This window comes from Protopterus annectens, chromosome 8.part0 (genome assembly GCF_019279795.1).
Source record: "Protopterus annectens isolate FY-2018-M chromosome 8.part0, PAN1.0, whole genome shotgun sequence".
Classification (NCBI taxonomy): Eukaryota; Metazoa; Chordata; order Ceratodontiformes; family Protopteridae; genus Protopterus; species Protopterus annectens.
The window spans coordinates 1,968,663,436-1,968,685,703 of NC_056741.1; the positions used below are offsets into that span (position 1 = coordinate 1,968,663,436).

At 39.0% G+C, this 22,268-nt stretch overlaps 1 protein-coding gene across 1 annotated transcript in view; it reads left to right on the top strand.

The window, feature by feature from the left end:
• The window catches only part of CCDC102A (coiled-coil domain containing 102A), a 402,094-nt gene that overhangs the window by 293,595 nt on the left and 86,231 nt on the right, over nucleotides 1–22,268 (top strand). The window contains exon 8 of the mRNA XM_044081499.1: nucleotides 14,045–14,148. Coding sequence (XP_043937434.1) covers nucleotides 14,045–14,148 — 104 coding nt within the window. The remainder of the gene's footprint in view (nucleotides 1–14,044; nucleotides 14,149–22,268) is intronic.

The window sequence follows — 22,268 nt, forward strand, 5'->3', positions numbered from 1 at the left end:
CATGAGAAACAGACCAAAATATGAGGTGAAAATCTGGAGAGTTGAGAAGTATGCCCATTAAGCTGTCGACTTAACAAATTGGGTCATAGTTACAATTTGGCTCCCAGAAAACAACAAAGTGTAAAACTTCAAATCTTTTTATGAATGATTTAAAACTATGTAGCTGTCCTTCTATTCATTTGCTGCAGTATCCATAACAGGAGGGAGTCCACCCCCAGCCGATTTGTATGTCTGGCTAAGTATACAAAAGTCTAATGCTGTTGTGAGATATGTGCAACACCACACATCAGCTACCATACATCTCCCATAAAGAGATGTCGGGTATAAAGCAGACATCAGTACTGCCAACCTCAGAACTTTTCTGCCACCTGTCAGATCCCCTGCTCTGGTCATCACTCACCAGATAAGTTGCGAACTTTGCTTCGGATAAGTACCCCATTGGGTTTTTTTCTTAAATTTTTGGCTACTTTATTGTGTTGTGATTACATGTCAGCTAGGATGGGCAAGTGTCAGTGTGGAAGGCAAATCCACTTAAGGGTTCCCACGATCTCTGCTTGTGTTGCTTAGGCCCAGACTATGACCATACCACCTGTGCTATCTGTAAGGCCTTTGTACCCAAAACGCTTCGCAGCTGTTTAGCTTCCCTGAAATTATATCTTGAGAATCAGCACTGTAAGCACCTAGCATGAGATATGGAGGTGGCATCAGGCCCTTCAGATGAGCTGCAACTGAAAAAGGCCAAGATGTCAAGGCCCGATCTTCCTGCTGCTCTCCCCTCTTCCGGGTGACCCCCCTGAGGCCGATGTGGGCCTGGAGGCTGTCCCGGAGTTGGTGAAGGGCCCTACTATCATGTTTATGGTAAGATTTTACACAACTACTCTTTCATCAGATGAGGAACTGAAAGCACAACTGCAAGTGGTCAAAACTTTTTCGGATGATATAAGAATGTCATTTGGTCTTGATAAATGTGCAAAAGCAACCTTTAAAACAGTAAAGCTGCACCAAGAAAACATCAGTTTTGGGACAGGAATGTGATATAAAATAACTTGAGCATGAGGGAGTGTATACATATTTGGCAATTGATGAAGGATCAACAATAAAACATGAATGAATGTGAATAAAACTTAGTAAGCAATATTTTAGAGGACTACAATAATCCTGAAAACAGCATTGATATCTAGGAACAAAGTCCAAGCTATAAACCGATTTGCTCTTCTTGTCCTAACTTACAGATTTGGAGTGATTAACTGGAGCAAAAGGTGTTGGATTGGTTGGAAAGGTAAACAAGAAGGATTCTTCACGTTTATCAAATTTTTTATAAAAATCAGTGTATACCAAGATTATATATTCCCCATTCTGAAGGAGGTGTGGGCCTCCTCTAAGCTGATTACATGTATAAATCTGCAATTATAGGACTCTACACATATCTGCTGACCTCATAAGACCCAAACGTAATGAAAGTTTTAAAACATGAGGAGAATAAGTCTAAGATGACTTCCCTGTTTAGTTTAACAGAAGCATATAAGTGCCAAGCAGGAATGGAAATCAATCCAGAAGTAGATAAAAATCACACAGCAACTGAATGTGGCAAAACAGAAGGCAAGAAATCTGGAAAAGGCTTAAATATAGTTGCAAGTACAGAAAACTCCTGGAGCAATGTCATGTTGATCAGGATCTGACACAGGAATGGTTAAGGAAAAGTGAATTTAAACCAAAAGACAAAATGTTAATATTGGCTGCCCAAGACAGTGGACTATGTACACATTGGTTTACAAAGTTCATTGAACATGAGAGAGAAACAGACAGATGTAGGTTTTGTAAAACAGAATTGGAAACAGTCACACATCTTGTTGCTGGTTGTGATATACTAATGCTGGAAGGACTGTAAACTGAAAGGCATAATAATGTGGCAAGACTGTTGCATTGGGGATTGTGCAAACATTATAACATTGAAGGAGCTGAAAAACACTGGAAACATGAACCACAGAGCATTATAGAAAATAATGAAGTTTATATCACTTGGGACCACCCACTACCAACAGTTCAAAAATAAATGCGAGAAAACATGATATAGTAGTCCATGAAATGAAGATGAAAGTAGCATTGATCATTAAAATTGCTACACCAAGTGACTACAGTGTCTTACGTACATGGAGGCACAAAGTCGTAAATGAGGGCAATGTGGAAGAAGGATACCCAGACAGTTTTAATAGTAGTAGGAGCAACAGGTCTTATAAAAAAAGAATTTACAATTGTACTTAGATATATTACTGATACATGTAACTCCATATGAATTGCAGAAGAAGTCATTACTGGGCACATTGTGGGTCTATGAAGAGAACTTCTGGGTAACATCAAAGATTGAAAAAATACTAATTTTATGAACTTTAATCAAACTTAGATTAGGAATGGGATCTATTCCTGTCATGGGATTAGAAACCCAAAAGACTTGGAGAAATTAAGAAAGTGAAAGAAATACATAAATTTAACAATGCTGAACTTCTAATAACACTGCTGAAAGTCAATAATAGGAAAACCATATGTTTAACAGCAATTTATATACCACCAGGAAATAACATTGATAATGCTGAAAACATCCTGTTTTGGATATCCCAATAAATTAACCATGAAGCTATAATACTTGGAGACTTAAATATAGACTGGCAACTCATAGGTTTCACTACTCCCATTAAATCCATAAACGTGTACAATTTCAAACAATTAATAACCACACCTACTAGAATTAAGAAAACTTCAGGAACCACTCAACGTTAGACTGGATCCTTACAAACAAACCAGACAAACTGACAAAAGTAGGCTGCCATAACCTGGATAAACATACAGTGTTATTTATAATCAATTATGAAATACAAGCAATTTTAGCAAAGGTATTTTCCATGTAGTACTAAAACAATATAACTGGAATGTAGTTAGAACAATCCACTAGACTGCTGTAGAATACTTTAATAACATAGTCTCACATACCTTAAATTATCTAGCACCAGTACGCAATAAAAGAGTAAAGTCTGACCCTTGCACCATGGCTAACAAAAGAAACAAAAAACTCATGATAAGAAGAGATAAAGCCTGGAAAAATTGGTATAAAAAGTAGAACTCAGACTCAGAATGCCTTCCAGCAATTTAGGCATCTTATAAGTTTTGCAAAAATACAGGACAAGCAAACATGCTATATCAACCTACAAGACAAACATCAAAACAACCCCAACTTTTTTTGGTCATCACTAAATTATCTACTCTACCCTGACAAGACCACCACTCCCCCTCTAAAAACAGACAGTACGACAGACTCTATTCCCACGCAGTTTAATACCTACTTTATACAATCAATATTACCTCTCTTACACACTAATACATCTGGCCCCCTCTCTACCCCTGTCCAAACAAAAGCACCCACAGCTCTTCAGTTTTAGTCCAGTACCCACCTCGCATATAATGAAGTTGCTTCTTAAACTAAATACTACTTCAGTAGCTGTAGTCCAACTACCATCAGACTACATAAAAATGGCTGCAGAAGTCAGAGCCTTCCTCTGTGTCTATACTAATTAATAGAGCCATAGTAGAAAGATACTTCTCATTGCTGTAGAAAAATTCTACATCATACTACTGCACAAAGGCAGGACATCTACTGAGTTTAATAACTACAGACCAGTAGCAATTCTTTCCCCCTCTCCAAAATATTAGAGAAATGCATCCATATGCAGCTGATGTAATACCTAACCTCAAATAGCCTGCTCTCAGAAAGGCGACATGGCTTTAGGCCCCAGGACAGCACCACTACTCCTCTAATAAACCAACATAGAATTAATGGCCTGCTTCTGTCCACCATGCGCTTTAACTTGTCAAAGGCAATTGATACTGTCTCACACCAGCAACTGCTCATTCACTCTCCTCAATAGGACTTTCACAAAACTCCTTGTCATGGTTACTTAGTTACCTATCTGGGAGGCAACAACCCATTAAATGACAACAAACCTACTCATCCTTTCAACCAGTTACTACAGGTGTCAGGGCCCTATCCTGTGTCCTCTTCTATTTACTATATTTATTAATATCCTCCACGCCTTCACTCACCATGCTAGTTTAGTTCAGTATGCAGACAACTCAACATTGTTATATGCAGCCTCAACAATAAATAAACTCCAAGACATTACCCAAAAATCTTTCTCCCCTGTAAAAACCTGGCTGAAAGAATCAAACTTCCTACTCAACCCAAAGAAAACTAAGTTAACACGTTTTACCCCAAAAAGTTGCCAAAATCAGAAGCAATCTTTTACCATAAAGTCAGCAAATAATACTGCCATTGAAACTGTAACTCACAGTAACATTCTAGGCGTTATAATAGATGACAGTCTAAAATATGACTAGCATATACTGCACACCATTAAATCTTCAGGCATCCTTCTTACACACCAGAAACTAAGCTTCCTTTATTGTATCAATGGATTCCTTACCAATACCACAAGAAAAACTGTAGCCACCACCTTACTGTCAACTCTCTTATACACCATTCTTATTCTTGCATACTTTTAACAGTACTCAAAGAAAGAAACTTGCTTCCTTCTACAATAAAATAGCTAAATTTGCCACCAATCTCCCTCATAGAAAACACCATTGTCATAACTTAATGCAATTAAACTAGCTTGAACTGTACAATTACCTAACATATTTGCAACTAACTACAGCACAGAAAACTGATTTATCATCCATAGAAATGCCCTGTACTACAAAACTTATTAATGCCCTACTGTCCAGCAAGGGGCCTCCATTCTAGTAACAGCTTCTTACTACTCACAAATAAGTCAAGTAATGCTGCAGGAGACTCACTCTACTCCAGTGCATTGCTAATCTCTGGAGTAGTATCCCCACACAAATAAAACTCTCTGACAAACTCAATAGTTTTAAACTACTGCTGAAACAACATCTTAACCAATCCTGGTCCTGCACATGCTCATCACCAGGTTAAGACTTTGTGCTCACCATACAGTCCTCTTCAAATACTCTCCTTAAACAGAATACTCAACCTCTCACAGAAATGACAAAACAATTTTTATACATAACTGCTGCCTGTACAATCCACTAAGATGTACATGGGCTTTCTCTTTAGTAACTTATACCTCTGTAAAATCTTAAAACATATAAACCTAACTACTGTTCATGTATAAATGTAAATAGAAATGTAACTACTCTGTGTTTAACTGGAACTAAGTAGAATGTAATGTAAACAAATGGAGTTTTTCTCCCCGGGCCTCCACTGGAAATGTTTTTTACCCAGTCAGACTTTCCCAGTAAACAAAGACAAATAAATAAATAAGGTACAGTGACCTCAAAGTGAGAGTCATAAATCAAGGTGAATGTGAAGGGTGAAGCTCCCCACATGGTATACAGGAAAAATGTTTTGCATGCATTTCACATTAGCTGATAAAGTGATAAGCTTGAGTACATGCATTATGAGACCCCAGAGTGATAATAATAAAGTAAGGAAAGTGAGGGGATGAAGATCCCCATGTGAGGTGCAGGAAAATGCTTTTCACATTAGCTGATAGTGTTAAGCATGGGTATGTGCATTGTGAGAATACGAGTAGCTGAGCTTTCATTTTTGATTTGGTATGATCAGGTTATGTGATGAGAGCTCTGGTAAACTGAGAAAATAGAGTGAATCCACTCAGGAGAGGTGGCAAATGTTGAGGTCACACAAAAAAAGAGATCTGGAATCTATATCTGGAAGTTGTGGTATGTGTTCCTTCCAGCCTTTTACGCAGTATATTGAAAGCATAGTTTTTAGTATTGTTTAGCTCTAGAGGTGATGAGAAAGACAAATAGCATGCCTTGTTGTTTTTACTCCCCACCACCACTTGTATTAGTATAAGTGAAAATGTTATTGTTTCAGTACTGCAGTCATTACTGTAGGTGAGCATCCACTGCTGAATCATGTTATTTTAAGGTTCATAATATGTACGTGTGGGTATATAGAGAGAGAGATTATGACACAAAAAAAGCATCATGATTTGGTGGTTATATTTTAATTTGCAGGTGCAAGGTCTGTACAGTGGTTAGTACTGATTTACAGTTCACTCCTGAGCTCTTGTTCCTGTCCATGTGGAGTGTGCATGTTCTTCCTTTACCTACATGTACATTCTAATGGTACTCCAGTTTCTTCCAACTTCTCAAAAGCATACTGGTTGACTGGCCACACTAAATTGTCCATATACATTACACTTACCTTTGTCTTGTGGCCAGATTCTTGGCTGAAAAGGGTCAGAGAATGATCAATTTACATATCCAGTTAACAAAATAAGTTGAAAATAAATTTGAAACTGTCAGAATTGTTACTTTAATAATAAACAACAGTTTATTGTATGTAGATCATTTTACAGATGTATAAATGTGACTGAAAACCATAAGTATAACAAAAAACATTTTTTGTACAAACACTGTTAGTTTAGCTTTTCCTTTATGAAGGTCAAACTACTCCAGGCATGTATTATAAATGGCCATAAGATAACATATTACTGACAGTGAACAGATTTAACTAAATTTAACTACTAACTAGTTAAGAACTGCAATATAAAACACCTAATTGTGTTTGAAGCATAATGGTATTATGATCACATTAAGTCATTTTGGGCAGCACAGTGGTGCAGAGCTTAAGGTTGTCACTTCACAGCAAGCGATCGCTAGTTTGATTCTCAGCTGAGGTATCTTTGTGCGGAGTCTGCATGTCCTCCCTATATTCATGTAGGTTTTCTTCAGATGCTGTGGTTTCCTCCCACATTCCAAAGATATGCAGTAGGTGGAGTGGACACTGTAAATTGGTCATATTTATGAGTGTGTATGCATGTGTGTGGTAGGAAGGACAAAAACAGCAGGGCTAGCCACACAGTGGTGTGAACATTGGCTTTAGGTGATTGTTACTGTAAAAGTGACATCCTGACCCCATTTGTAAAAACAAGAAAACGGTCTTGATGGATGGATGGATGGATTGTTGGCTCACAGAAATAGACTATCTGAAATAGAATTACTATTAACAGAAATCATTTAAGAAATTTATTTCTTCTTACATGAAGCAGAATGCTTTCCAAACACAGTAGCTTTAGTGTCAGAAGGACAGCACTTGAGGTTATGACCCTTCAGACCAGTTGCTCTTCTCCAGCATTTTCTCTGATACTTAAACACAAGGGGACCGGAAGTGTAGACATATTCAGCACTGTCTGTAGACTAGAAAATAGTTGAGTTGTCAGAGAGATGAAGCAGTGAGGTCTTCCTTTTGTACCACCAAATGATACCAGCAAAGACTGAGAACAGGTAAGGAACCTTGTGGTGCCCTTCACCTTTCTTAGTACTTAAGACCTGAATGAAACATACTTTTGAAAAGAAAAGATTAAATGAAACCCAGACCTTAGAAGTTCATGTTGTTTTTTTTGTCTTCTGACTTACAAGGTCATTGGACTAATTCAGAGAATCCTTTTTATCTGCAGTAAATGTCTTTAGAAGAGTGATTAACTGAGAACTTTAGATTTAGATAAGGAAACCATCCCAGTCTCTCCTCCTGTGTCAGCAGCACTGACAGTGATGTGGTGCCATCGCCATGGCAACATCGAAAGCAATGCTGTGTTGTGTGTTTATGTCTGAAGTGTTCCTGTTACTTTCAACAAGTCAATGTCACATAAGATGGAAAGCTGAAAATGGGGAAATGACATTTAGAAACTTTGATAGTGGTACACGCATTTCTTCAGTGCATAAATATACGACACACTTTTTAGTCTTTTTTGCACCTCTGTAAAACCTACTTCTTGAGACAAAATTTTCAGATATTACACTTGTTTTATGATAAAAAGTACATTATTTTTATATTGCTTTTTTACAGTATTCCATGATTCTACAAGGTTGCAGATGTCCTTCAAGGATGCATCTGCAGTCCTAACAAATGGGTTGTCCTGCCTCAGGCAGCCCTTCGGTCGGCCGGATTCCAAAGTCTGGATCTGGCCTCGGCTGATGTCGCACTTCACCCGACGTCATAGCTGCAGTTCTGCGGGTATAAAGGCATCAGCCGACGCCATTTTCCTCAGTCTTTCTTGCCGCGTGGTGCCCGAAGCAGAAGCTGTTCGCAAGTGCCGGTCGGTCAGAACCAGAGAAGATTGCTACTACCGAAGACTTCTAAAAAGCTAAGTACCCCGTTGGGGACTCTTTCTTGCCTCAGCCGATGTCAGAAAAAGTTAACTGTTTAACTTGTGGGAAACAAATACCTCATAAAGATTTCCACTCTTACTGCCTACCTTGTTTAGGCCCAGACCACGACGTAGCAGCTTGTCTAGCCTGTGCTTCTTTCAACCGACGGACACTTAGACGTCGGTCGGAATTTGCTGAGGAGTTTTTCGGCTCCGCTTTTGCTTACAACATGCCATCGGAAACTCTGACTTCACAATTAGCTAAAAAGCGCAAGGAAAAGGACCGACACTCGCGGTCCGCGGTTTCGGCCGAAACCGCGGTTAAGTCAACCGCGAGTGTCTCAGTTTCGGAGGAAACCGAGTCCACGGTTCTTCCTTCGTCCGAAAGCTTGCCTCCCACCGAGGCCTCATCCAGCATGGCTGAATCTGCTACTGAAATTCCACCTGCTTTTACAGGTTCACAGGATTTATCTGATACTATCCCTTTAGATATATCTACTCCTGCACGTGGAGCTGCTAGGCCCCCTGCATCCATGTCGATTAAGGCTTTTGCCAGGGCTAAAGCAGCAAAATCAACCAAGACTGTGCCTGCTAAGACCCCCTCTCACAGGCCTAGCTCTAGTACTCAAATGCTTAGTCTAGCAGAGGATCTCATTTCTTTGATCAGGGGATCCCAACCTCACCCTGACAGGGCCTCTCACCCACCTCCAGAGAAGAGGCCTAGAGCAGAGCCCCCTCAGCCAGTTTCTTCAGATTACTCCTCTGATGATTCAGAAAATACAAACCCTCCAGAAGGCCCTTATTCTCCCTATGAGGACTCTGATGCAGAAGACTCCATTCCTTCTGCCTCTCCGCCTGAGGAATTTTCTTTTGGGGAAACCTTGCATGCTATGAGGGAACAATTTCAATGGCAGGGCCAGGATTTTTCAGACTCTAGGAAAAGGCTTAGGACCTTTTTGCATTTGCCACAGCATAGGCCTTTAGCCATTCCTCCAGTACTTACTGTTGTGGATGATGCATTTAATGATGCTTGTACTGCTCCTGATTCACTTCCTCCGGCCCCTGCTAAGCCCGACAGGTACTACAGGGTTCCGGACACACATTATCATTTGTATAAGGCTCCTTTTGCAGATCCTGAAACTATTTCACAGGGACCCAAGGCTGTAGCAGCTATCTCTGCCAAGAACCCCCTCCCCTCTGAAAGGGAATCTAGGGCCTTAGAGAGATGGGGTAAAAAAGTTTATACTTCTGCTACTCTTTCGGCTAGGGCCTTAAACTGTCAATTCCACATGATTCAGTATCAGGAATTTATGTTAGATCAGTTAACTAAAAAACTATCCTCGTCTGAACCATTAGACAAAAAGTCTCTTCAGGAAATGGTACATAACATTCAGCAGGTCAGTAATCATTCCTTAAAATGCGGCTATGATGCACTGGAGGCCTCCTTTAGATCAGCTATGACTGGTACAGTGATCAGAAGGCATGCATGGTTAAAAGAGCAGTCCTTACCAGACCATGTAAAATCAAAGCTCCTAGATGCTCCCATGGATAAGCACAATTTGTTTGGCTCCCCTGCACAGCAGGTGCTGAACAAGGTGGAAGAGAAAGCAAAATCTGTCCAGACAGTCAAGGATTTCTTACAGGTCCAGCCTCCAAGGTTTAGTAGGAACTGGCCTTCCAAGAATTGGTACTTTCCAGACACCACCAGAGCACAGAGAGGCAGGAATAGGCACCCAAGAGGCAGGGGTCAATCCAGAGGTGCCTACAGGGGACGTCAGTGGCAGCCCAACAACCAGCGAAGTACTGCCACAGATCCAGCCACTACCACTTCCACAGCACAATCACAGTGACTTGGCTCTGAGACCGCCTACCAGGGAACAACTGGAAGCACCCTTAGGTGGAAAGCTAGCCTTATTTTCAGTAAACTGGCATTACATCACAGGAGACAAATGGATTTTACAGACAATAGACGAAGGTTACAGGTTTCACTTCCATACTCTACCAAGGAAGGGAGGAATGCCAAACCTACCTCCAAATCAAAAGACAAAAGCTCTAGAACAAATAGACCACTTAATAAGGATGAGAGCTATAGAAAGGGTACCGTCTATGGAACAAGGGCAAGGATTTTACTCCAGACTTTTCCTGGTGCCAAGAAAAGAAAACCAATGGAGACCTATTCTCGACCTGTCCGCTCTGAACACATATCTCATTGTTCCAAAATTCAAAATGCTGACCCTACAGCACCTTCTTCCCATGCTGGGCAAGGAGTCTTGGCTGGTAACTCTAGATCTCAAGGAGGCATACCTGCACGTCCCCATACGACCAAATTGCAGAAGATACCTCAGATTTCTTGCAGGATCAGAGCATTATCAATTCTCAGCATTGCCCTTTGGCTTATCTACTGCGCCCAGAGTATTCACGAAATGCCTGGCATCAGTAATTGCTCATTGCAGGCTTCAGGGAATTCAAATTTACCCTTACCTGGACGACTGCCTGTTACAAGCGGACAACAAGAACAAATTAGCAAAAGATTTGAAAAAGGTCATTCATCTGCTGCAAGCCCTGGGATACACAGTCAATATAAAAAAGTCAAGGCTGATACCATCCCAAAGGATAACTTTCTTGAGTGCAGAACTGGACACATAAAATCAAATGGCACCCCTCACAGCAGAAAAGCAGAAGCACCTTCCTCTCTATTTCATGGCATTAACAACGCAGAACCAGCTAACAGCAAGGAAAGTCCTGCAAGCCCTGGGTTACATGGCATCCTGCATAATATTGATTCCACATGCCAGACTACATATGAGGAAGTTACAATGGTACCTAAGGAATTTATGGTCTCAGCACAAGCACAGCCTAGAAACCCAAATTCCAATAATTCCATGCCTGAAGCAAGAATTCCAATGGTGGGCTCAGGCCTGTCAATTGAACAAAGGACTCCCCTTCCACAGCCCTCAACCAAGCCAGACTATCACCACGGACGCCTCAGACCTCGGTTGGGGGGCACACATGCTGGACAAGTGCATACAAGGCTTATGGACTCAAGACCAGCTGAATCTACACATAAATCAAAAGGAGATGCTGGCAGTAAAACTGGCAATTCAGACATTCAGACCGTTTCTCCAACAGAGTCAATTGCTGATAAGGACGGACAACACCACAGTTATGTGGTACATCAACAAACAGGGAGGCACACATTCATACCCTCTATGCCGGATGGCAATGGACCTCTGGAATGTGGCCCTGAGTTTCAACATTCAGCTCCAGGCAAAATTTGTACCAGGAAAAGAAAATATACTAGCAGACATCCTAAGCAGAACTACCACGGATGCCCACGAATGGATGCTGCATCCAGACATCTTCAAATCCATTACAAGGAAATGGGGACTACCAGAAATAGACTTATTCGCATCCCCACACAACCACCAATTGAAAAAATTCTGCACAAGGACATACCACCCACTTGCTTGGAAGGTGGACTCCCTATCTTTCAGTTGGGAAAACCTGACAGCATATGCATTTCCACCTCTTCCTTTGATGCACAAGGTGCTATTGAAGATCAAAGAAGACCGCCCAAGGATCATCCTGATAGCTCCAGACTGGCCGAGGCAGCATTGGTACCCATTACTGAGGAGTATGTCTCGGGAACAAATATGGCCTCTGCCCCTAGTTCCCTTGCTGTTAACACAGAACAACTTCAAAACCCTGCATCCAAACTTGAAAACGCTGCAGCTAGCTGCCTGGAACATTGCATAAGACAAAATAACCCAGATTTATCTCAAAGGGTTAAAGACATTATCTTGGAGGCTCGCAGACCCTCAACAAGGAAAACTTATTCAGCAAAATGGAAAAGATATCTCATTTGGAGTGCAGCAAAAGGAGAAAATGTGTCACTGGTAAACATAGCTAACATCCTAGAATACTTGGCAGAACTTTTCCACAATGGCCTGTCCTATTCTTCCATTAAGATTCATGCATCAGCTATTTCAGCAGAATACAACATGGACCCTCCAGTCTTCTCTCATCCTCTACTCAGGCAGTTTCTGAGAGGAATCAAAAATGTAAAGCCACCAAGGAAGCCACCATTGCCCGCATGGGACTTGAACTTTGTGCTGGAAAAGTTGACACTCCCTCCTTTTGAACCAGCAGCAACAGCAGAATTACAGTACTTATCATGGAAAACTGCTTTCCTACTGGCAATCACTTCAGCAAGAAGGGTTTCTGAATTACAGGCATTAATGGCAGTACAGCCCTTCCTTATCTTCCATCAAGATAGAGTTTCCATGAGAACTAATCCTACTTTTATGCCAAAGGTGGTCTCCAGGGTATCTTTAAACCAGGCTATCCACCTACGTACATTCTTCCCCAACCCACAGAACAGGGGAGAAAGATTATTACATTCCTTGGATGTACATAGGCAATTGCGCTACTGCCTGGACAGAACCAAGAGCAATAGAAAAACTGACCAGCTACTGGTAGCATATGCAACAGGAATGGAAGGAAAAGCAATTTCAAAACAGACAATCTCAAAGTGGATAGGAAATTGCATTAGATTTTGTTACTCTTACCATGGGAAGACAACTCCAGAAAACATCAGACCTCACTCCACAAGGGCTACAGCCACTCCTACAGCTTTTTTACGAGGAGTGGCTACCAAAGACATTTTAGAGGCTGCTACTTGGAGCTCCGTGCATACATTTGCCAAGCATTATAATCTACCCTTATACTCCAGATCCCGAGCAGGTTTTGCCACTGCTGTTTTGCAAGGGATCTTAACTACACCATAATCTTATTAGTACCTCCTCCCCCAGTTTGGCTATGGTATTCTACCCATTTGTTAGGACTGCAGATGCATCCTTGAGGACATAGTACAGTTTTGTACCTACCATAAATGTAGATGTCCGAGAGGTATGCATCTGCAGTCAGGATTACCCTCCCTCCTTCCCCTCTGTGGTACTCCTAGGGTATTTTACCATCTTGTAGCTAGCTGGGGGAATATATTATGGTGTATTTGTTTGTATATATGTATATACATGTTTATTTTTATTTGCTCTCTGTTATTTGGAAACTTTTACATTTATCCAAATTTAGCCTTCCTAGAGGGCACCTGGCATCTGGGGCAAGAAACACTGAGGAAAATGGCGTCGGCTGATGCCTTTATACCCGCAGAACTGCAGCTATGACATCGGGTGAAGTGCGACATCAGCGGAGGCCAGACCCAGACTTTGGAATCCGGCCGACCGAAGGGCTGCCTGAGGCAGGACAACCCATTTGTTAGGACTGCAGATGCATACCTCTCGGACATCTACATTTATGGTAGGTACAAAACTGTACTTTTTGCAGTGTCATATAGCTGCATAGCTTAGTCAAACACTGTTCAAAAGTTTTTTGTCTTCAGTGTTCTATGGCATTTTTAAGAACTTATGGAAGTTATTTTGAACTTGTGATTTGATGCTATAAATATGTAATTTGGTTTAATTCAGTTCTGATGAAGACCGTATTGAGTAGTAATGGGACAAAAGTGCATGGTTGAATGTTTGACACTAAACTGTTTGTGTTTTTTCCTTTTAATGTCATTAAAATGATATTTGCAATCCAGATTTCACTGCCTTGCTGCTTTTTGAAAATACATGTCACACAGTAGTATTTTGAAGCATCCTAATTTTTAATGTATTAGTTTTCCTGCCATTTTGGTTTTATTGCAGATCCCTTTAAGATGTATTTTAAAAAAAATAAGAAGTCTGTATTTCTTTGCATACCTCAGAGGATTATATAAATAAATTCTTAATGTTGAGTCATATTGCAGAATCAATTACAGAGGAACGACCAGAACTCATTCTATTTTCTTTCCACTTCAGCTGGATGAAGCTCACAATCAGACGCGTAAGTTGCAGAGGTCGCTAGATGAGCAGATGGAGCAGACGGAGAATCTCCAGGTGCAGCTGGAACATCTACAATCCAGGTGTTGTAAAACAAAATGGTCGTCATTTATCCATTTGCAGTATATTCTGCATACAGATTTGTCAGGGAACCTTTTACCCTGATCCTGGGTGACTGTAACTACCCAAACATAGATTGAAAGAACTACTCATGCCAGAACACAAATGCCCAGAGATTCCTCGATTTTGTCAATGCAAATGCTTTGGAACAGCTAGTCGATATCCCCACAAGAGGTAATAATATCTTGGACTTGGTATTGACCAACATGAGTAACCACTGCAGCATCCCTGCAGTATCATCCTCCCTTGTAAGATCAGACCATAAAGCGGTCAAGTTTGAATTCACCATCTCCCCTGACCCCCCCCCCCTCTAGCTAGGGTCAAACAAAAAACTTTTCCAAAACTGAATACAGCATCCTGAGGGATGGTATAAACAGCTTCACTGCCCCCTCCCCCTCTCTAGGAACTGGCACCAGTATCCAAAACTATACCAAATTACTATATGAACATTTATATAGATGCATGGAATCAGGAATACCTGACAGGACTAAATCATCCTCCGCAAGGAAGAGTAAACCTGTCTGGTGGACATCTTCAATAAATAAACTCTATAACAAAAGAAAAAAATTACTGTACAGGACCAAGAAGGAGCAGGTGCCCAATTGGAAGCAATCTCTCCTTAGCCTAGACAAGCAAATAAGAGCACTAGTGAAATCCTCCAAAGCAAACTTCAAGTCCAAACTGGCCACATCTTCCAGAAACAATCATAAGGCCTTCTTCACATATGTCCATAATCTCAAAGTTATCACTCAGATCTGTTCAGAACTGGTGGTCAAGGACACCACATATACAAATGCCATAGATATAGCAAACCTGCTGGCTGACAGATTCAGCAAAAATGTCACCCCCATCAGTAAATGAGGACATTCTCAATACCTGCCCCTTCCCCTTATATCTAGGGATAAGGTCATCACTGCTCTCTCAAAGTAAAACAATGCAGCCTCCATGGGACCTGATAACATCCCAGGCTGCATTCTACATGAACTCAGGCAGGAACTTGCAGCACCGTTAGGTGCCCTATTCAACCAAAGCCTGAGTACCGGCTTTGTCCCCACTGGGTGGAGGACAGCCACTGTCATCCCTTTACACAAAGGTGGAGTCCACCAATATGGGAAATTATAGATCCATCAGCCTAACTAGCCTGATCTGCATGGCCATGGAATGGATTATCATGCACCTCATTAACAAGGACATTGGCAACTTCCAAACACTCGATGAAGGGGAGGTCATGTCGGTTAAATTTGGTTGACTTTTATGAGACAGTCACCAAAGCCATGGATGAGGGTAAGACAGTGCACACTGCCTACCGTGACCTGGCCAAAGCCTTCGATACTATTCCCCACTCAGGCATAGTAGATAAACTCTCTCAGCTAGGCATCAATCCATCTGTTACCAGATGGGTAGCTAACTGGATCACTGATAGAACCCACATAGTCAAAATAGGGTAAGCCACCTCTAGTAGTGCACCTATATTGAGTGGCATACCCAAGGGTTCGGTCTTGGGGTCTCTGTTATTTGGGATATACTTTTCTGAGGTGCAGGCCAAAACTAGTGGGCTATGGCTGACCAGTTTTGCAGATGACTGCAAGCTGGGAGCTGTAATCAATTCCCCTAGTGACATAGACATCCTCCAAGAGGGTCTCACCCAAACAAATGATTGGTGCCAGAAACATGGCCTCAAGCTGAATGCAAAAAAATGCATCACCATCCATTTTGGGAGACTGATGTCCCCACAAGTTATCACATTAATAACAATGTCCTAAGCATGCAGTCAGTCGTGAGGGATGTGGGCACCCAGATTGATAGCAACCTGACTTTTGACCACCATGTTGCTTCCATTGTACGGAAAGCTTTCTACATGGCCCACCTCATAAGTAAGGGTATCTCATCCAGGGACAAGGAGGGCATAACATCCCTGTATTCTTCCCTTATAAGGCCCATTAGTGAGTACACCGCCCCATTTGGCATGTACCTTACAAATTACATGCAGCAGCTGGAGAGACCACAGAGGTTCCTCACCAGGAGAATCCAGGGCCTCAAAAATCTACCATACACAGATATGCTAAAAGCCCTGTCCCTCTACTCTGTTTCATACAGACTCCTCAGAGGTGACCTCTGTCTGGTATATAAGGCGATCTTGGACCCCATCTTGATGGGACTGCTGCATATCTGCAAGTCAATCTCCACTCGAGTAACCCGTACATGCAGCCTCAACCTGGTCTGAGATATCAATAGGACTTGGTGGTGGGACAGATTTGTGTCCCAGAGACTCCCCCATCTATGGAATAGACTCCCTCTTCACGTCAAGCACAGTACCTCTTTACACCTTTTTAAGCACAACCTGGATAACTTGATGGGAAATAGAAAATCCATTCCTGGGATTACACCCGTGTCCCTGCTGGACAGGGGCATTGGGCACTTATTTGTCTATGTATGGGCTAAATCTTGGCTAGGCTTATAAGGGCCTCAGGGCCAATAGCCTAGTAACCTCCTATGATCCTATGCTCCCACTGTGTACCATATGGTCTTCATTATTACACTAGAAACACATTTAGCAAGTGTTAATATTAAAACAAGGTGCATTATTGTACATTTGTTGGAAATTTTGGAAGTATGGAAGTAATATGGGCATATCAATCAAGGCAGCTAGGAATAGTATAAATTGTTCTGTTTGCCCATTTCTTTCCATTTTGTTTGGGCAAAACTCTAGCTTAAAGTCATGCTCCAGAGAATCACCAACTCCACAATAATAGTGAGACCTGAATGTGTGTGAACCAGGTAGAATAGAGTCGTAGAAAATATAAGGCAACTAGGCTATGAGGCCAGTAACAGTTTACTAGTACCCATCCATTTCAAGGAAGAACAGACTAGTCATACCAGAGGGGACTTATAATTACCCATCCATTTGAAGGAAGGACAGGCTGTTCATATAAGGGGGCAACTTATAAATGCCCATCCTATTTAAGGAAGGCCAGGCTGGTCATACCAGGGGTAAACTTATAAATGCCCATAATTTTTAAGGAAGGACAGGTTGGTTGTACCAGTAGTGAACTTATGAATGCCCATCCAATTATTTGGTTCCCTATTGAAGCAAGGTGATGAATCACAGTACTTAATTTGGAGAAGTTTGTTTAGAAAAAGGGTAAACTACTGCATGACAGATTTATCTGTCCACTTTGTTTTGATTATTTGTTTAAGTAGGTTAAGGCCTCTGTTCCTGGTACTTGTAGGACTGTGATTTATGAGGGTATAAAAGAACTTGTATGACTGGGTCCTTTTTGGCCCAATAAGCAAGGCACATATCACTCCCAAGGATTCTGTGGGATACTAAATACTAGAATAGAGCTTCCAGTCTTTCCTGATAGGTCAGTTTTTTTAAGCCCTTGATCTTTATAGTTAGGAACCTCTATGGTCTTCCCAGTTGCTTGATTTGTCTAATGAGATGCATCTCAGAGGGGATTTTGTATTCTGCGATAGGCTTAATCAGTGCAGATTACATGGGGGTAAGGCCTTTTGATCCTGAAGCTGTACCTTTTGTCATCAGTTGCACAAGGTGCATGGATTTTCTAACTACTGCTGCAACATGATGGTCAATAAGAGGAAACTGTCTAATCATGTTCCAAGACCTCTCACTATACTCTCATTTTGAAGTGTGGTGTTGTCTATACTAGAAGCTGGAAGGAGGGATTGTTTGCAGAATGTAACAATATTGCACATTTTGGCATTTAATTTGAGTCCATTTTAGCACATCAGTTATTAAAAAAAAGTCAGCTAATGTCAGAGTGCCTGTGTGTCAGAGAGAGACTTGGGGTAGATAACACTCAGTTTACTTGGTTAACAACAGATACTCATGTGAGATTTGGAGATCTCAGAAGCAGATGCTGAATAACAAGGTTCAAAGACAAATTCCTGAGAAACTCTGCTGGTCAATTTCATGCTCTTTGAAGAACTACCCAACATCCTGACTGTGTGGGTTCTGTCCTTCAATCAGTTTGCAATTCATACAGGGGCCAGTTGGGAGTGAATTAGTTTATTTATTATGTTGGCATTAAGTATAGTATCAAATACCTTGACAAAGGTCAAGTTACACTGTATAGACAGAATGTCTACTGTCCATGGCTTGTGTCACCCTCTCAAAGATGTTTTCTAGATTAATCAGACAGCATCTACTCATGAAAAAGCCAAGCTGCTGTGGACAAGTCATAAGATATTTTTTTCTCAAAAACATTTTTATTTTGTTTTCATTATAAATATACACAAATGTAAATATAACAAATACAATAAAACAATAACAAAACTATTTACAATATTTACATTCATCCATGATAAACACTCATTTTATCAATGAAAAGTTATGTATTTGTTCACGAGGTTTTCCAAATTTTGCCATGCTACTTTTTTATGAGTAATGTTATGAGTTCTATAACCAATGGTTTGCAGTTCTTTTTTACAAACAACATTTGCTAAATTAATAAAATCTTTAAACATCAAAGCTTGTTTACTTTTCCAGTTCAAAGTAATAACTTTTCTGACAATTGCAAGAATTGACCAGAGCAACTGAATCTCTGATTTAGGTATTACATTAGGTATGGGAACATTGAATAGGATTAGTGAGTTAGAAATATGACAATTATTAGACCATAAAGCATTTACAAAATATCTGAAGTCTTTCCAGTATTGAACAACTTTTCTACATTCAATGAACATGTGAACCCAGTTGGCCTCTAGTAATTGATCACATTTCCAACATTTACTTTCACTGTTTTTGAGTATAAGATTTATTTTATGTGGTGTATAGAAACGCTTACTCATAAATTTCCATGTATACAATCTCCAATGTAATGAAGAAAAGGTACTATATGTAGAATTCAATAACAATTTTTTTGATTTATCAGATATTTGTTCTCCATTAATCTTTACATAGTAATTCCAAAAATCTGAGTCAGACCTTAGAGTTTCTTTTCTTAGTATTTTATAGATAGGTGAGATACTTAATTTTTGATTATCTGTCTTTTCAAGACACCTAATAAAAATCTGAATCAAACTAGGTATAGATTCAGTCTCTAGCTTGATTGATACTCTCATTTTGTTTTATATAAACTGCCATAATGAGTGTATAAACAACCAACTGTCTTGACTATTATCAAAACTACATAAAAGAGAGTTTAGTGGTTTAATACTCTTATTTTCAATAAACAGACGCCAGAATATCAAGTTATTTTCCTTTAATTTTTGCATCACATTGATGATGAAAGAATCTAGGCAATCAGGGGAGTATGGTACAGGGAATATAAGAAATAGAAATTGTTCAATGTTGTAATTACAATCAATTATATTTTTAAAGTTATTAAATATTTGATTAATGCCATAAGAAAAATGATCAAACTTCTTATTAAATAAACAAAATTCACGTAAAAGAATGAGTTCTACTTATTCCATATTGTTCCTTAAACTGATTTTCTATAGTTCTGACATCAGTTATATGAATCTCATGTATTATTTTCCAGCCAGATATATAGGTAGGTGTGATGTAATGTAATATTACATTAATTATAACTGATTTGGAATAAAAATCTAAGCTAGAGAATGCTATCCCGTTACTGTTCCAAGCTCTCATGTGCCATTTATTTGTAATCCTACGTTTTAAGGGGAACCATAAAAATTTAAGTAGGATGGAATCTAATTTTTTTTAATGTTTTTGGGAGGGGGTAGTATCAATTACTGTATATAAAACAAAATGTTAGATACAATTATCATTTAAATTAAAGAGAGCCTATCCTCCATTGTGAAGAACATTTTATTCCATCTTTTGATTAGTTCACTAATGGTGGTTATTACATTATTGTAGTTTAGTTTAACAGACACTTTCCCATGTACTCTTTATATTGACACCCAAATATTCTAATACATCATTTTCCCAATTAAACAGGCTATTCTCTCTTAGGTTTTTGTTGATCTTTTTGTTAATTAGTAATGTTTTGGATTTACTATGATTAAATTAAGGCCTGAAATTCTATCAAACTTGCTTAAGGTATTTATAACATCATTCAAAGAACCATCAATATCACCCGTTTACAACATATCAGCAAACAACTGTATCTTAAAACAATAGTCCTTATTAATTTGAAAGTCTTTTATATTTTGCTTGTTTCTGATATGTGTAGCAAAAGGTTCCATTGAAAGAGCAAACAATAGTGGTGACAAAGGACAACCTTGCCTAGTTCCCTTGAGGATTTCTAGTGGTGAGGATAGACATGATCCGATTTTCACATAAGCTTGTGCCCCACTATAAATTTTCATTAATAAGTTGACAAAATCTGAGGAGAATTCAAAACCAATCAGAATTCTTTGTAGATAAGACCAACTAATAGAATCAAAAGCCTTTCTTATGTCTAGGCTGATAATAGTTTGTTGTTTTTTGTATTTGAATGCTATGTCTAATAATGATAGTAATTTAATAATGTTATCTTGCACTTTTCTATGAAGAATGAACCCTGTCTGATCATTATGTATTAGATTAGGCAATATTTTCTTTATCTTATTAGCTAATATTATCATGAAAATTTTATAATCAGTGTTTAGTAACAAGATTGGCCTATATGAATCACAAGATTTGAGGTCCTTACCTTGTTTTAATATGGGGGAGATTAATTATTTCCATGATGGGGATGTTATACATTTTTGCTTAACCATAGTAAAGGCACTCATCATTTTCTTTATTATATATTCAGGAAAAATCATATGTAGTTCAGGAATAATTCTATCCAGTCCTGGAGCTTTATTATCTTTTAATTTTTTTATTTGCTCTTTCACTTCTGTTAGTGTTATTTGTTTATTTAATATGTTATTTTGTTGCATTGACACCTTAGTAGCTACATTTTCTTGAATAAAAATATTTATTACATTAGCTGTCTAAAACAGTGGTGTGTTATTATTTATATCTTTACAGTAGTTTTTGAACACTTCTAATATGCCCATTAAGTTAGATGTACTCTTAACTGAACCATCGCTTTTATATTTAATCTCATTAATAAGATTTTGATTGTTTATTTATTTGGATATTACTGCTATTTTATGTAGATATTTGGGATTTACAGCATAAGATTGTAATTTCAAAATTTCCAGGTTTATGGCTACCTTATGATTCACAACTTCAAAGTATTTTTGATTTAACTTAGTAATTTCATGTGCTACTTTGTTATTTGGTTTTGCATTCATTTTTATCTTGTCTATGTTTTTTTGTAAGTCTAAAAGTTTTTTGTCCTACTCTCTCCTTTTTTTAAGGTACCAAGATTTTATTCTACCATATATAAAAACTTTAAAGGTGTCCCGTAGTATAGTATCAGTCACTTCACCATTATAATTTGTTTCCATAAACATGTCTATTTCTTTCATTATCCATTCCCTAAAGTCTTTTAATTTAGATATGTAAGCAGGAATTCTCTGTAGAAATCTTAAATCATCTATATGTGTAGTTAATGTAAAGTTTATAGCATTATGGTCCGAAAGTGGACAAGTTATTATAGGTATGTCACTTATTTTAGAGTATATATTATTTGATACAAAGACCTTATCAATGTTTGTGTATCAAATTGATATGAATAGTGAGTATAAAATAAGAAATAATGTTCTCTTAGACCATGTATGTCTTTAAGGTTCATCTGGTTTGTTAAATCGTTTAACTTCTTGGCTTGAGATGTTAGTTTTATTGTACCATTTTAGAAGTATCATTGCCTGATAATAGGCAGTTAAAATCATCTGTTGATATAATTTCCTCTTTTGCATGTAAAGTAAGCAGGTCCAGATATTTGTCAACATCTTTAGTACTCAGTCCTGGTATCCAGTATGTATTAATCAAAGTATAATACTTCCTATTGATTTCCAAAGTAACCATGCTTAGCATCCCATCTTTATCTGAAATTGTATCTATAATTTTTGGCATAGTATAAGTATTTTTCCGCAGAATAAGAGTGCCTCTTTTCTTTGTCTTAAAACATGAATCAGCCAGAATGGTATAGCCATTGAATGAGTATTTTTGTAGATCTTTTTTTAATGGATGGATTTCCTGTAAAAAGATGATCTG